The sequence below is a fragment of the Pogoniulus pusillus genome, chromosome 27 (assembly GCF_015220805.1).
Source record: "Pogoniulus pusillus isolate bPogPus1 chromosome 27, bPogPus1.pri, whole genome shotgun sequence".
In the NCBI taxonomy this organism is placed as follows: Eukaryota; Metazoa; Chordata; class Aves; order Piciformes; family Lybiidae; genus Pogoniulus; species Pogoniulus pusillus.
In genome coordinates, this window is record NC_087290.1 from 6,645,976 (window position 1) to 6,662,117 (window position 16,142).

The 16,142-nt window shown below is 41.9% G+C and overlaps 1 protein-coding gene across 16 annotated transcripts in view; it reads right to left on the reverse strand.

Moving 5' to 3' along the window:
- The window catches only part of GTF2I (general transcription factor IIi), an 87,898-nt gene that overhangs the window by 32,001 nt on the left and 39,755 nt on the right, over positions 1–16,142 (reverse strand). For 6 of the 16 annotated variants that reach the window (XM_064166220.1, XM_064166222.1, XM_064166221.1 and 3 more), the window contains 14 exons: positions 15,815–15,867; positions 14,031–14,108; positions 13,659–13,718; positions 13,472–13,531; positions 13,285–13,344; positions 13,100–13,159; positions 12,913–12,969; positions 12,726–12,782; positions 11,434–11,496; positions 11,245–11,307; positions 9,774–9,872; positions 8,996–9,208; positions 8,029–8,202; positions 2,442–2,507 (listed from right to left, as the gene is read on the reverse strand). In XM_064166220.1, coding sequence (XP_064022290.1) covers positions 2,442–2,507; positions 8,029–8,202; positions 8,996–9,208; positions 9,774–9,872; positions 11,245–11,307; positions 11,434–11,496; positions 12,726–12,782; positions 12,913–12,969; positions 13,100–13,159; positions 13,285–13,344; positions 13,472–13,531; positions 13,659–13,718; positions 14,031–14,108; positions 15,815–15,867 — 1,163 coding nt within the window. The remainder of the gene's footprint in view (positions 1–2,441; positions 2,508–8,028; positions 8,203–8,995; positions 9,209–9,773; positions 9,873–11,244; positions 11,308–11,433; positions 11,497–12,725; positions 12,783–12,912; positions 12,970–13,099; positions 13,160–13,284; positions 13,345–13,471; positions 13,532–13,658; positions 13,719–14,030; positions 14,109–15,814; positions 15,868–16,142) is intronic. The other 10 variants (XM_064166217.1, XM_064166218.1, XM_064166219.1 and 7 more) reach the window with 10 other exon arrangements.

Below are 16,142 nucleotides of genomic sequence, written 5' to 3' on the forward strand. Positions count from 1 at the left end.
GGAAGGGATGCCAGCCAGAGGGACCTCGACAGGCTGGAGAGGTGGGCACAAGCCAACCTCATGAGGTTCAATAAGACCAAGTGCAGGGTCTCATATCTGGGTCGAGGCAACCCCAAGCACAAATCCAGGCTGGGCAGTGAGTGGCTGGAGAGCAGCCCTGAAGAGAGGGACTTGGGGATGCTGGTGGATGAGAAGCTCAACATGAGCCAGCAGTGTGCACTTACAGCCAGGAGGGCCAACCAGCCCTGGGTTGCATCAGAAGTGTGGCCAGCAGGGCCAGTGAGGTGATTCTCCCTCTCTACTCTGCTCTGCTGAGACCCCACCTGGAGTACTGCATCCAGTTCTGGAGCTCCTATTACAAGAAGGATGTGGAGATGCTGGAGTGTGTCCAGAGAAGGGCCACGAGGATGCTCAGAGGGCCTACAAAAAAGCTGGGGAAGGACTTTTCAGGATATCAGGGAGTGACAGGACTAGGGGTAATGGAGCAAATCTGGAAATGGGTAGGTTCAGACTGCACGTGAGGAGGAAGTTCTTTAGCATGAGAGTGGTGAGAGGCTGGAATAGGTTGCCCAGGGAGGTGGCTGAGGCCCTGTCCCTGGAGATGTTTAAGGCCAGGCTGGATGAGGCTGTGGGCACCTGCTCTAGGGTAGGGTGTCCCTGCCCATGGCAGGGAGGTTGGAACTAGATGATCCTTGTGGTCTCTTCCAATCCTGACTGATTCTATGATTCTGTGAGACAGAAAATGTGCAGAGAAGGGTAAGAAGCTGAAGATGAAACTTAGCAATTGACTAATGGAGCCCTACTAAGCCTGAACCAAAGGAGCTGCAGAACAATCACCAAAAGAGCTGCTGAGTAGCACATCAGTCCTTCATTAAGGTAGATTTTTATTGCAGTCATAGCCCTCTTCCAAGAAATGAATAAAAAATTTATTCTCAGCCCTGGAGGCTGTCATGGCAGGTGGTGAAAAGCATTACAAACCTAGCAGATGAGGCTCAGAGGGAAAAAAAGCCACAGGAACACAAAAAAAAAATCAATCAAGAACATCCCTAAAATCTAGATCACCACACAGCATCAATCAAGAACAGCTTCAGAGTGAAAACAAATCCTGTTAGTTTAAGTAAGTGACTAACAGCAGGTAAGGATTTGTAAATGAGTCTTAATTTCTCTTAGCAAATATTCTTCAGATCAGCCTAAGAACAAAATCAGCATCACAGTCTGCAGTGAGGCTTCTTAGATTTGGAACCCTGCATGGTTTTGCATAGGAACCCTCTTGATTCTAGGTTTCATTTTCATAAAGGAGCCTGTATTTGTGAGCCACTGTCTTGCATTTACACTATAAAAAGTAATCCCATTTAGTTTACATCTAAACACAAAAATAAATCTGTTTTTCAGACATGTCAGTTGTAATGGATGACAGTGACTGACACTGCTGAAAGACTGGAGTTCCAGATGCCAATAGGTCTGAGGAGCATTCTGGGAATTCTGGACATCCAAAATTCACTTCCATAATTGGGAAACTGTATGTCCATACAGATAGAAAAGAACTGGTTTGTGAATCAATGAAATGTTGTCATCAACAGGGGAAAAGAGGAGAATTTAATACCATCTGGCCTGCCATGGAGAGTCAGGAATAGCAGCCTAGTATTCAACAGCCTTCACAAGAGATTTTTAAGCTGGCAATGTGCAAACACTAACCCCCAAATTAAAGCAATTCACCAAGAATGATGTTCTTTTCTACAGCAATTAAAATCCTGGGAATCTGATTCTGAACTGTTTTGACTCAGTGTGAGTGCTCTCAGTGGGCTGTTTCAGTGTCAGATGATAGTCACATCCAAAACATGTAAGAACTCTGAATCACAAGGTCCATCCTGAAAGCACTTCCACTTTTCACAGTAGAGGAGCACCCTTTAGAAATTCCTGCTGCTGTTGTTTTAGTCTGTGATATGTGGGCACAAAATATGTCAAGGAGACAAAGTTTCATAGATGTGCACTTCTTTTTCTCTCCAAGAGAGTATATAACATATAACAGTTGCTCCACTGCAAATCAATCATAAAGGAACAACCCATCAGTGGCAACCTCTTCCCAGAGCCATGTTAGAAGATCATTTCACTTTAGGACCCCAAGTAATTCCAGAAAGAAGGCCAACCCTCTCAAATGTGGGTACCCAGGATATGAGCAAACTGAAGCTCCAGGAAATCGAGCATGACTGAAAACAAAATCAAGATTCATTTTTGGGTGCTAAGCACAAGCACTCCATTTTGAAATTACTCATCAAAAAAAGCTACTTTCCCCAATTTTAACTCTTCTAATAATACTTAACCCTTTGGTACTGTCAGCAGTGGTGTGTTTGTGAACCAACAAGAAGATGCAAGCCAAAAAGCTGTGATTTATGACACGGAAGGCCTCGAGGCACCTGTTTGGAAAGGAGTGCCATACATACCATATTTTTTTTCAAACACCTCTTTAACTTGTTTTCTCAAGTTTGTAATCCTTGCATTCCACTTCTCTGCAGAGAAAAGAGGAGGACATGTCAGAGCAGAAACGAAACAGAATCTCTTGTAAAATCCCCATTACCACTAACTGCAATGCACTGGTTTGCTTTTGCAAAGGTGCCTGTAGAGTATGGTGTAGGTTGTACCTTAGAAGACATGGATACATTCAGAAAGACTAAGGACAGAATAAATCGTTTTAAATCACATGCAAGAGTTATGCAGATGTCAAATAAAGCTTTAAAACCAAACATAAAGCAGGATAAAAGCTGCTTCTAAAACCGGTTTCTCTGATGGCTCGGTCAGCAGCTCTTGCTACCATCAAGGGTAAAGTCAGTTTCCATCTGCTGTTGATAGCTATCTAAAGCTGGGCACTGGAAAGCTTAATTAGCAAAGCTTGATTAAGCTTATACAGCAAGTACATCAAGTTGTTTTGGTGCAAATTTGTCTGAGTATCTGGGTCAGGAGGCATTGTGCCAACCTCTACCTTAATCCAGCATTTCTCCAAGTCCTGATCTTGCAAAACATCCCCAGAAATCCTATTTCTGAAAGAAGATGCAGGCTGCAAGACAGAAGTTATCCAAATCCAATTGTGTGTTCAACGGAGAGCTGGATTAAATGGCAGAAATTTAACACCTAATTTCCTGCCTGTGACAGAGAGCAGACATTTTCATAGCTTTTTGTACCACCTCAATGCTTTGAGGAAAATGCCACAACTCTTCTGTAGATGGTGCAAGATGCTGGCTGGCTTCTTAAGAATGATTTAATAAGCAAACTGTATTTACAGCTTATTTTACACCAAAGTCTTGCATCTAGTAGCTTGCAGAGGTCAAAAAACGAGGCCTTTCAAGCCATTACACTTCCAGTTGTATAAAAAAAACAGACAAGAAAGAAGATTGAATTTTGAACCCAAATCAAATGGGGTTAAATCAGTCATTCTCAAGAGCAAGGTACACAGCTTTGGTTGCCACGTTTAAGCTCACATGTTTTTAAACTTGTAATTTCATGGGTATCAATAGGGCAGTGTGCTCCAGATGTGAGCAAGAAGATCTTGTTTAGAGGTAAGGATGTTTTGGCTCGCTGCCTTGTGTCCACATATAAACTCTTCACTCTACTTACCTGGCACATCACCTACATCACCGAAGTGCTTTATGTCTGGTAATAAAATATTTGTGGATAAATCTATAGAACTGCTTCTGACACCCTTTTTACTGCTACCCTGCAGTGCACAGCTGCTTAGCTGATAAACATGTCTTGAACTCCCTGTGTCATTTCAAGCTTGCAGTATATTCCCCTTTAACTGCAGACGTGCAGCCAGCAGAGGCTCTCTCCAATTCAAGCACAATTGCCACCTGCATTTTTGGTGACCTACAGAACAACAGATTAACAGCAGCTTTACCAGTAAGAGGCTGGAAAATACAAGTGAGAATTTATTGGCCTGAAGGGGAAAACCCTCTTTATTCAACTGAGCTGGTGAACACACATGGACAGTGCTGGGAAAAGGGTTTTGAAAGGTGCCTGTGTAGCTCCAGATTGCAACTCAGGAGTAGGTGTCACAAAGTAGAGACATTTTCAGTTCATCAAGCTCTGGACCAGACAGCACATGATCTCCTCTAAAACTCAGGCTGTTTTTTGTCAGAGAGAAAACAGCCAGGAAGAATGCCATAGCACATTACAAAACAACCACATGAAAGTATATAAATAACAATAAACAAAATAATATAATAATTCTGCACATTGGTTGTGGCTGCTCTTGTAGAAGAAGCTGGTGCCAGTCAGCCTGGTCCCCCTCCACTAGTTAGCATGCTGTAGTGTACCTGTATGAGCCATTATACTGTCAAGGCTTCATTTTTCTTAGTTATCAAACCTCACAATTACTGGCCAAATATTCCATGTGGATTTTTCTCAGGCAACTACTTCCTCTCTCTCCCACAGAAACACTTCAGGGCTTACTAATCAAATACACCACAATCCAGGCACAGAGAAGAGGCAACTGGAAAAAAAAAGATCTGTCACAGGCTGGCTCACATTTTGATCAGCAAACTGACTCTCAGCTACTTTTTTAAGTGCTGAGTCAATTGTCAAGTTTGGCTACAGAGAGATTTCAAAATCCAGAGGGGTTATCAGGTAACTGATAGAAGTTATAATCAGCAAGTTGGAATTATTAACCCCTTTGATTCACACCAATCACTGTAAAAGACATTCCTTCATCACATACTTTGTGCTGATGTTGTCAAGTTGAAGATGCCATCCCTGGAGGTGTTCAAGAAAAGACTGGATGAGGCACTTAGTGCCATGGTCTAGTTGACTGGCTAGGGCTGGGTGACAGGTTGGACTGGATGATCTTGGAGGTCTCTTCCAACCTGGCTGATTCTATGATTCTAAGGCTAAGCTACTACTGTTCTAGCAATCACTCTTTGCAAGCTGTTCAGATTTCCTGTCTAAACAATAAGGTAAGTGGTCATTTCCTTCTGATACCTGGGAAACATCATCCCAGTTAAACAACATTGCTGACTACTTCCCCACTCCATCCAGTCCTTTCAATCTACCCCAATTTCTGCTCCTTGGGACATGCTCCAGATAACATCCACTACAGGAAAGACAACCAACAGCACACAGAAAATTATGCTAAGCACATTGCTATTCCCATCACACAGTACTCCATGGGGAAATAAAACAGAAAACACACAGCAACTCCAAGCATGTTGCAGGTTGTCAAAACAGAGGAAAAAACAACCCTATACACATCTTCCACCATTGTCATAGTGAAACTACAGCTAAGGAGACCTCTTTTTTTCCCCACTAAAATGGCATGACACAACTATAAGACACAACTTGAAACTCCTGAGCTTTTGATAAAATCTTTGAGAAGGGGGAAAACCCAAAATGCTGTGGGAAAAGAATTTTACTGACAGTGTCAGATCCTTCCAGCAAAGATGTTTTTAAATAGTTGGTGCAGAAATATTTTGGAAATCTGACCTCCTTTCCCAAAGATTATCAATTTCTATCAAGCATTGTAGCAGACACTTTTCATTCCTCCCTCTGGCTACAATTATTTTGTTTTCCACTCCGTTTGCTTGTTTCCACAAAAACTAAGGGCACCCATCACAATTCATTCAGTTTCTCAGGCCACTTGGGGTACCTGATCTCAGACCCGATCAAGGCATACAGGAAGTCTTTCCAACTCACAGCTATCAAACATCTGGATCTCATCACTGTTATGTAAAGTACTGAAGCTCCTTATCAGATGACAGATTTCTCTCTCATCTATACCTCCTTTGCAGTCCTTTGCCATTGTGCAGCTGTGAATGATAAAATTAGCCCGTTCATTTCTGCTGTCCAGTTATCTGAGACTTCACTAGACAAAGGTGCAAAGTCTTCTGAAGCATCCAAACAGCAGCACTGCAACTTCCAACAGATGCTCTTCTTCCCTTTACAACAAATGAAGTTTATTTCTCCAAAGCTTCTCACATTCATTTGCTGGTTTAAGCAGCCCCTGCAGCCCCACAGAGAAATTCTACTTCCTGTATCATAGAATCACAGAATATCAGGGGCTGGAAGAGACCTCGAAAGCTCATCTGGTCCAGCCCCCCTGCCAGAGCAGGATCACCTAGAGCAGATCACACTGGAACTCATCCAGAGAGTTCTTGAATACCTCCAGAGAGGGAGACTCCATTAATGAGGGCACCCCTTAGTCTTCCTCTCCAAGCTAACAAGCCCCAGCTCCCTCAGTCTCTCCTCATAAGGAAGATGTTCATCTTCCTTGCTCCCTCTCCTTCTTGAGCTGGGGGACCCAGAGCTGGACACAATGCTCCAGATGAGGCCTCACCAGGGCAGAGTAGAGGGGAAGGAGAACCTCCCTCGACCTGCTAACCACAGCCCTTCTAATACACCCTGGAATGGCAGGTGAACATCAGCTGTGAATGGAAGGGGCAATAACCACAATACAGTTTAGGAAGTCCAGGAATAAAGAGCTGCCTTCTGTGTGATCTGACCCAGGTGATCCTGCTTTGGCAGGGGGGTTGGACTCAATGATCTTTCAAGGTCCCTTCCAATCTCTAACATGCTGTGATTCTGTGCTGCAAAACACTGTCATCTACCAGTGCAACAGGTGGTTAAGAGCAAAGGTTTCTTGGGAACAGCCCAGAGAGATAACCCACAAAGCCAACTCACAAGTGAGCAGGTGAGGTATGAGATGTTTTTATCCGGTGTTTCAGCACTGCAAACAACTCAAAGCTTTATCATTGATATCATACTTTTACCTTTTATCAAAGGTAATTTTTTATTAGCTTTGCTCTCTACATTTACTCAACCTCACTGTTTATTCCCTTCAAACACTGCTGGCCTGCCAAGACTGGCTGTTGTTTTCTACTAAGCAAAACATTCTAGCAAGCTTCTGCAGTATTTCCTGCTCAGTCTTCTCCTCGACTAATGTTGCCACTATGTTCTCCTGATCCAACCACAACTAAACTTATGCTACATGCCTATCTGTAGCAATAGTTGTTTTGATAATGGAGCTCTCAATAATGTTCTGTTCATTTTCACTGAAAAGAGAACCATCTGCACAAAACAGATGTCAGAAGAAATTGCATGGGGATTTTTCAACTAACCTCAAATCCCAGCATTCCTAATAAACATCTCGAACTCTGTGCCAAAGGACCTATTCCTGATCCTGCAGAACCTTACAAAAGTACACACAATTGTGGGATATCTTCCCAAATACAAACTAAAAGAAGAAATAAAGGAGAGGTATGGGGCTGGAACAAATCACCCAGGAGGTACCTTTAACCAGAATAATTATGGCGTGTGGATGCAATTCTGCAGCGTGAACTCTAGAGAAGGCATCACAAAAGAACACTACCAAAAAGATCTCAACAGGGCTCAAGGTAGGCAACAGAGCCATTTGGTTACCTTCCCAAATGTGGTTTCTCTCAGCACATCTTAGAATGATAAAGTAGTTTTGGCTGGAAACAACTAAAATTGAGTCCAACTTTCGACCTAACACCACCATGGCCATTAAGCCATGTCCCAAAGTGTCATGTCCACATATTTCTTGAACACCTCCAGGGATGATGACTCCACCATCTCCCTGGTCTCAGCCTGTTCCAATGCCTGACCACTCTTTCTGTAAAGACATTTTTGCTCATCTTCAACCTAAATTTCTCCTGGCACAACTGCAGGCCACTTCTTCTCGTTCATTCTTCACTGTTCATAGCAAACTGAACAAGCTCCTGACCTCCAGTTTGCCATCACTCAGCACACTCAGTAAATTCAATCTTCTTTTCCAAGAAGTCAAAGGACAGAACTCCAGGCTTATTTTGATTTTGTTCAATTACTTGCAGTGTCTGTTCACATGGTCGCTTAGAATAACAAGGAACAACTGAGGTAGACTATGATGATGATTGTACTTCTGCAGTAACATCTACAAAGAGCTCTGGGCTCTCCACTGCATACTTCCACTGCTGTGTTTCACTCAGGTGGCGTGAACTGCCTAAGGCCTTTTTATGAACCAGAAAGGCAAAATAATCTTTATCTTACCAAAGTTGAAGTTTCTTTTCCTCCCAACACTGACAGGTCCATTAACTGACTCAGTGTTCTTTGGCCTCTTGCTAGGAGGCATGTATTCATCTTCATCATCATCATCGTCATCATCTTCACCATCACCACCATCATCATCTTCACCAACACCACCACCACCACCACCATCATCACCTTAATGAAACATAAAAGTATCACAGTTTTAAAGTCCAGAGAACTCCTGTGCAGCACTGGAACTGGGTTGCATTTCAGAGCTCTAATGCAATTATTGAACTATGCTTAATTAAGATGACATTTTCCAATTAATTATTTTCCTAAGTAACTTCAGAAAGCCACTGGGGTGTGCAAGAACAATCTGTGTAAGAGAGCCAGACACAAGATACTTCTGTACTTCCTAAGGAAAACTACATTGTGTTCTGGAACACACCTGGACATCTCTGGTCAGGCATTGGAATGGGCTGTCCAAGGAGGTGGTGGAGTCACTAACCTTGGATGTGTTTAAAAGTCATTTGGATGTCGTGCTTGGGGATATGGTTTAGGGTCAACCTTGTAGAATAGGGTTCTTGGTTGGACTTGGTGTTCCTGAGAGTCTTTTCCAACCAGAATGTTTCTGTGATCTCATGATCACAAAATTACCTCTGGTTTGCAATCAGCAGACTCAGCAAATGACCTCTGATTTCCACTCAGTAAATTCAGTCTTCTTCTCCAAGAAGTCAAAGGACAAACCTCCAGGCTTATTTTGATTTCATTCAATTGCTTGCAGTGTCTGTTCACATGGTCGCTTAGAATGACAAGGAACAACTGAGGTAGACTATGATGATTATTATACTTCTGCAAGAGCATCTACCAAGAGCCCTGGACTCTCCACTGCATACTTGCACTGCTGTGTCTCACTCCTGTGGTGCAAAACTGCCTAAGGCCTTTTTATGAACCAGAAAGGCAAAATAATCTTTCTTTTTTTTCTTACCAGCATTCAATGCTCTCACTGTTGTTCTTCTCCTAGTACTAGTAGCTCCATTAGATGGCCTGGTGTTCTTTGGTCTCTTGCTAGGAGGCAAGTATTCTTCATCATCATCATCCTCCTCCTCCTCATCATCATCATCATCACCACCGTCATCATCGTCATCGTCGTCGTCATCATCATCATCACCACCGCCGTCATTGTCATCATCATCATCACCTTAAAGAAAACATAACAATATGACAGTTTTATTGTCCAGAGAACTCCTGTGTAACACTGGAACTGCTTTGCATTTCAAAGCTCTAATGTAATTATTGAACTGTGCTTTATTAAGATCAGGTTTTCCAACTAATTATTTTTCTAAGTAACTTCAGAAAGCCACCAGGGTGTGCAGGAACAATTTGTGTAAGAGAGGCAGCACAAGGTACTGGTCCCTTCCTAAGGAAAACTACACTGTGTTCTGGAACACACCTGGGCATCTCACGCTCATAAAATGACTTCTGGTTTGCCATCACTCAGCAGACTCACTAAACTCAATCTTCTTCTCTAACAAGTCAAGGGACAAAACCCCAAGCTTATTTTGATTTCATTCCATTACTTGCTGTGTCTGTTCACGTGGTCACATAGAATAATGAGGAACAACTGAGGTAGACTGTGATGATCATTACACTTCTGCACTAACATCTACAAAGAGCCCTGGGCTCTTCACTACATACTTGCACTGAACTGCCTAAGACCTTTTTCTAAAGCAGGAAGGCAAAATGCTCTTTAATTTTTGTCTTACCAGAATTCAGTGATCTCGTTGTTGTTCTTCTCCCAGCTCCAATAGCTGACGCAGTGCTCCTTGCTCTCTTACCAGGAGGTAAGAATTCCTCATCATCATCTTCAAGAAACACAAAAATATCAGAGTTTTAACAACCACAGAACTCATGTGCAGCATTAGAACTGCTTTGAATGTCAAAGCTCTAATCTAAGTATTGAACTGTGCTTTATTAAGCATCACCCTTTACAAATTAATTAATTTTCTGAGTAACTTTAGAAAGCCACTGGCCCATGCATAAAAAAATTGATAAAGAGAGCCAGCACAAAGTAGGGAAATCTACACTGTGTTCTGCAACACAGCTGGGCATCTCATGATCACCAGATGACCATGCAAATGCAAAAGAAATCAGTAAATAAATTGTGCAGACATAGATTTTATCTACCTGGAAGCATCTTTCCACTAAGAAGTCTTGAAACAGTACCTAGGTTTTATCTTGAAAAGATTAAAGGTGCTAAACCCTGTTTCAAACCCAGGTAAAACTGATGGATGTAACTGAAATCCATTTAACACAAAGAGACAGAGGGGGAAAACTGCTGCTCTGGTAAGAGAAAATCTCTTCAAAGCATTTTTACTTTTGTGGTAAAGACCTTTACATATATGTAGAACTTAATCACTCTTCTTGTAGCACCTCTTCTGTTGACATCATGCAAGAATTATTTTACTGCTGGATTACAAAGAGGTGAAAGAAGCACCACAAGTGTCAACTTGGACTTAAAATGCATTGCCTGTTGTCTCACTTGGTAGATTTGGTGGCCTTAACCTTAGCCATTCCAGAAGGAGGCACTGCAAAAACCAATCTCAGAAGTGTTTTAAAGTAGTTACAGGACACGAAATACAAGAAATACAGATGGCTTCTAACCAACAGCCTTGCACAAAACCAGCATGGACACTTCACTGCCATTTAGAGGAGAAAGAAATGTGGTAGATAGAAAGGGTTTTATCTTACATTCATTGATACTCAATAAATAACTTGAAGCTCCCCTTACAACACCTGTAACATGCAGTTTTATGTCATGGTACAGTTCTTCCCAGGAGCCAGTGTTGAACTGGAATTTTCTCTAACTACAGTGTGCTTCTAAGCCATTCATGTTCTTCACCTTTACTGCTGTTACATCTTTTCAAAATCTAAAGTAATGACCATTCTTGAATATTGAGTATTCCTCATTGCCAATACTTGAAAAATATGGGAGACATGTGAATCTGTTGCACACAATTTTGAGACCAGCTCAGTATTTCTCACACACTTCAGTGGATTCTGAGCTCATGTAAATTCTGGACTAGGTATGTCAACCGGAGCAGGATCCAAACCGCAGTCAACTCTGGCACATCAACCTGTTTTTTTTCACTATCAAGTAATGAGACATTGTAAAAGAAGCCCTTTTTGGACATAAAAATGCTCAGTGGACAAAGACCACTGAACTGGAGAACTGACCCTCAATGGTGACCTCGACCTCAGGATCGTTACTTGTTTCTGAAGAGGTTTTCTGTATGGAATCTGAAGGGAGAAAATCAACACTAGGACATCATCCTGTTCGTTTCAGTAATGAAGGCATTGTTAAACCAGAACTTTTTGGACATAAAAATACCCAATAAACCAAAATCACCAAACTGAAGAACTAACCTTCAATGGTGACCTCGACTTCAGGATCCTTAATTGTTACTGAAGAGACAGGCGGGGGTGGATCTGAAAGGGAAAGAAAAAAGCAGGGCTGATGAAATGATGGACACAGAAAATATTTTACCAAACCCTCCATGATTTTGTATTTAAACTAGATCTTTAAGCTCCCTGGCTCCCTGAAATATTCTGGATGCATTCCTGTGTGACCTGCCCTAGGTGATCCTGCTTTGGGGAGGGGAAGGTTGGACTAGATGATCTCTAAAGGTCTCTTCCAACCCTTACCATTCTATGATTCTACGATATGCAAAGCACAATGAAGAATCAGGAGGTAATGTTCTTTTAGTAGATGTGAAAATAAAGTATGATCATAAAAATAACTATCACTTCAACTGATCACTTAGAACCCTTCTTGAGAGCTCTAGGAAAGCTAAAACTAACTAAATAAACAAAACCTTGGGAAATTTAAGAACACCCACAAAGACTGGCAGCTCTTCTATCTAGTCCAGTACTGAATGCCTGAGAAATAGTCTCAATTAAGAGAAACATGGGAAAATGTCAAAGCAGATGGTAACATAGTTCTGAAAGAAAACTCCTAGAGAGGACAATTTTACCTAAGTCACATTAAACCAACTGGTTTAAACACAGGAATAAGGTTTTTTTACCAACTGTGACCACCACTAGGCTCACAATAGTACAGATAAATACAGCTCCTAAGCAGCAGCCTTCTCACAGGTCTAAGTGTCATTCCCTGGCACTGTCTCCAGTTTCTCAGACATGGTTTTGTTCAGTTTAAAAAGCTTTCTTTTGATGCACATAACCTCAACTTTCTGATTTCTCAATCACACCATGTTCCACTCATCCAAATTGTCTAAGACCTCAGACACCTTTATCAGCCAACAGCTAATCTGGTACACATTTGCTTTCACCACTTCTCTTTTTCACCATCTTGTCAAGGTTACTGGATTGCAAAACCAGTGAACCACCAATGATCTACACCAAAATAACCAGTTATGAAGCAGACTGAATTTCATGGAAAACACCACAACTTGCACCAATTACTAATGATCAACCTGATGTTCCTTTTTGAATCTGGAAAAGAAAGGAGATTCCATTCTATGCATCTCTCTACTTGGACACCTGAAAATTAAGGCAATTGAAATTTTCATTTCTGTTGAGGTTTAAGTTCCAGTGCCCTAAATTTTCACTTCAAAACAAGGAAGCAAAGCTTTGAACAACAAACCTCACACACTCCATTTCCAAAACAGATGTGAAAAAACTACAACTGAAAGACCTACCTGAGTAGATTTTTACAAAAGCAACTCTTCTAACTGGCTCTGATGTCTGTGAAGGGGCTGGTAGGAAACAGAAAGAATGGCTGTTAAACTGCACCTCACCACAAGCACATTCTCTCAGTCTGAAAAGCAAACCTCATACATTACATTTCCAAAACAGATATGAGAAAAGTATAACCAAAAGATCTACCTGTGTAATTTTTCACAAGAGCAATTCTTTTAACCTGGTCTGATGTCTGCAAAGGGACTACCAGGAAAAAAAGAGAATGGCTGTTAAATTGTGTCTCACCACAAACACATCTTCCCAGTCTGAGAAGCAAATCTCATACCTTCAATTTCCAAAACAGATGTGAGGAAAATACAACTAAAAGACCCACCTGGGCAGTTGTTTACAAGAGCAATTCGTTTCACCTGGTCTGATGCCTGTGAAGGGGCTGCTAGGAAAAAAAGAGAATGGCTGTTAAATTGTGTCTCACTACAAACACACCTTCCCAGTCTGAGAAGCAAGCCTCATACCTTCAATTTCCAAAACATGTGAGGAAAATACAACTAAAAGACCTACCTGGGCAGTTGTTTACAAGAGCAATTCGTTTAACCTGGTCTGATGCCTGTGAAGGGGCTACTAGGAAACAAAGAGAATGGCTGTTAAATTGTGTCTCACCACAAACACACTTTCCCAGTCTGAGAAGCAAGCCTCATACCTTCCATTTCCAAAACAGATGTGAGGAAAATACAACTAAAAGACCTACCTGGGCAGTTGTTTACAAGAGCAATTCTTCCAACCGGCTCTGAAGTCTGCAAAGGGGCTGCTAGGAAACAAAGAGAATGGCTGTTAAATTGTGTCTCACCACAAACACATTTGCCCAGTCTGAGAAGCAAACCTCATACCTTCCATTTCCAAAACAGATGTGAGGAAAATACAACTAAAAGATCTACCTGGGCAGTTGTTTACAAGAGCAATTCTTCCAACCGGCTCTGAAGTCTGCAAAGGGGCTGCTAGGAAATAAAGAGAATGGCTCTTAAATGTTGTCTCAGCACAAACACATTTTCCCTCGGATCAAGCAGCTCAAAAGACTGCTGGAATTTCTCCTTCAGTCCCCCCCCCCAACACGTGGCCATGCTGAAATTATACTTCAGCTCTTTCGGTATTCTTCAGAGTAACTGCAATGGTAGCCAGTAGGAAAATGCTGTATCCTAATACAGCTCTGTAATTGCATCTCTAATGACCAAGAATAAGGCACAGAGAGAGTAACATTCAAGCAATCAGCCTTTTCATGAGACAAACACATATGAAGTTAACATCATTACCTAAAGTATTATATTGAAAGTATGCAGGATAACTTGGTTCCTCCTTCACTGCTGCTGGGGCCATTCCCAAAGAAGGTGCTGCAGAATTGACAAAGGGATCAAATATCAATACTAATACTAACCAGTTTCTCACACTCTACATCTTTATAAACATGAATGAGGACACCCTTCAGTCTCCTCCAAACTAAGGAGCACCAGCTTCCTCAGTCTCTTCTGACAAAGATGTTCCACTCCATTAATCATTTTCATGGATCTGCACTACTCTTTCCAGCACTTCCCACAGGTCCTTCTTGAACTGAAGGGCCCAGAACTGCACACAGTATTCTAGATGCATCCTCACCAGGGCAGAGAAGAGGAAGAGGAGAACCTCTCTTGACACCACAGCCCTTCTAATACATCCCAGAATGACACTGGCCTTCTTGGCCACAAAAGCACATTGCTGACTCATGGTCAACCTTCCATCTACTAGAACCTTCAGGTCCTTTTCCCCTTCACTGCTCTCCAACAGGTCGGTCCCTAACCTATACTGGTCCACAGGGTTGTGCTTTCCCAGTTGCAAGACTCTACACTTGCCCTTGTTCATTAAATTTCTCCCTGCCCAACCCTCAGTCTGACTAAGTTTTGCTGAATGGCAGCACAGCCTGCAGAGGTGTCAGCCACTGCACTCAGCAAACCTGCTGACAGTACACTCTGCTCCCTCATCCAGGTCCTTATGAATATAAATAGTACTGTTCCCACTACTGACCTCTGAGGGATGCCATTAACAGCAGGCCTCATTGTGCCAGAACTTCTTCTATACATACTCCTGCTCAGTGCCCTCTACAGCCTAGTTACAGTCTGCTTCAAACTGTGCTGCTGATGGAGCAACACCAAAGGTCCTCAACTGGTCATGGTTTCCTTGAAGCAAAACATCCTCTCCATCACGAGCCCAAAATGTTTTCTGACTATTCTGACAAAATAGGATCACTTTAAAAGTCTAAAAAGCAGCACTGGAAAGAGTCTGGGATTGAGCTGACACCAAGCTCAAGTTAACCCTTTGCATCCACTGAGCTAAATGTTGACCACAAAGTTTAAAGTTGTGAAGTTCAAAGAACTGGAGGAAAGCTCTGAGATGAACAGAATAACTGAACTCTCATACAAAATGCTGAGCAGTGTGGCCCAGCCCAGCAAAAGGAAAGCCACCAGCTTATCTCTAAGCACACCTGTCATCCCACTGCCTTTAATGGGATTATTCATGCCTTTACCTCCCAGCACACACTTGCTGCTCTGCTGCAGATCACAAAGCCTTGCAGGATCATCTCCTGCCTGCAGGGGATCTTAGGAATGGTTGGGCATTTTAAAATGTTAACTAACATAGCTTGGTATTCCTGACTGATTTCCATGTTAGCCACAAGGTGGACATTCAGTCACTTTCAGCATGTTACTGGCAAATGAAGACAGTTTTCTCTCTCCACAATAGGGACAAAATCGTTTACAAAGTAAAACAAAACAAAAACAGAGGATTTTTTTCCTCTCCACTTAGAAATATTTACAAAGATAAATTATTTTTGGCTACAAATATTACAAATCTCCTTCTCCCAGAGACAGAAGCATTTGCCCAAGGTCCAGTATTTGATAAAATCTCCAGCTGATGAGAATTTTAAGGAGAGAAAAGCTTTTCCTTCTCACAAAGGATGGCTTTTGGCTCCTTCTGTCCTTTCAGCTTCCTATCTTTGCTTGAATTCCGTCTTCAGAACAGAAACCACTCATTTTATTTGCCAAGAAGACCAACATTTGGAACATACCAGCATTCTCCTTGGGTTCTGTTTTCACTTGAACAGGAGGAATAGGAAGACAACTACAAAAATAAATAAGCACAGTGGTGTTAAAAAAAACAATTCTCACATTTCTGGATACTTTCTCAAGCTTTACAGGTTCTCAGGTAAATATCCATCTCTTGGTATTTATTTTTCTTCCCAAAAAGAATACAAAACCAACCCCCCCTGCATTTTGGCTTATCTGATTTACCTCAAGAGACTTGCCAAGAAATCTCTTATCCCTGCATTTTCAGGGCATACCCAGTGTTCAAAGCATGTTGATCACTTCATGAGAAGCAAACTCAGAAGCACAGAA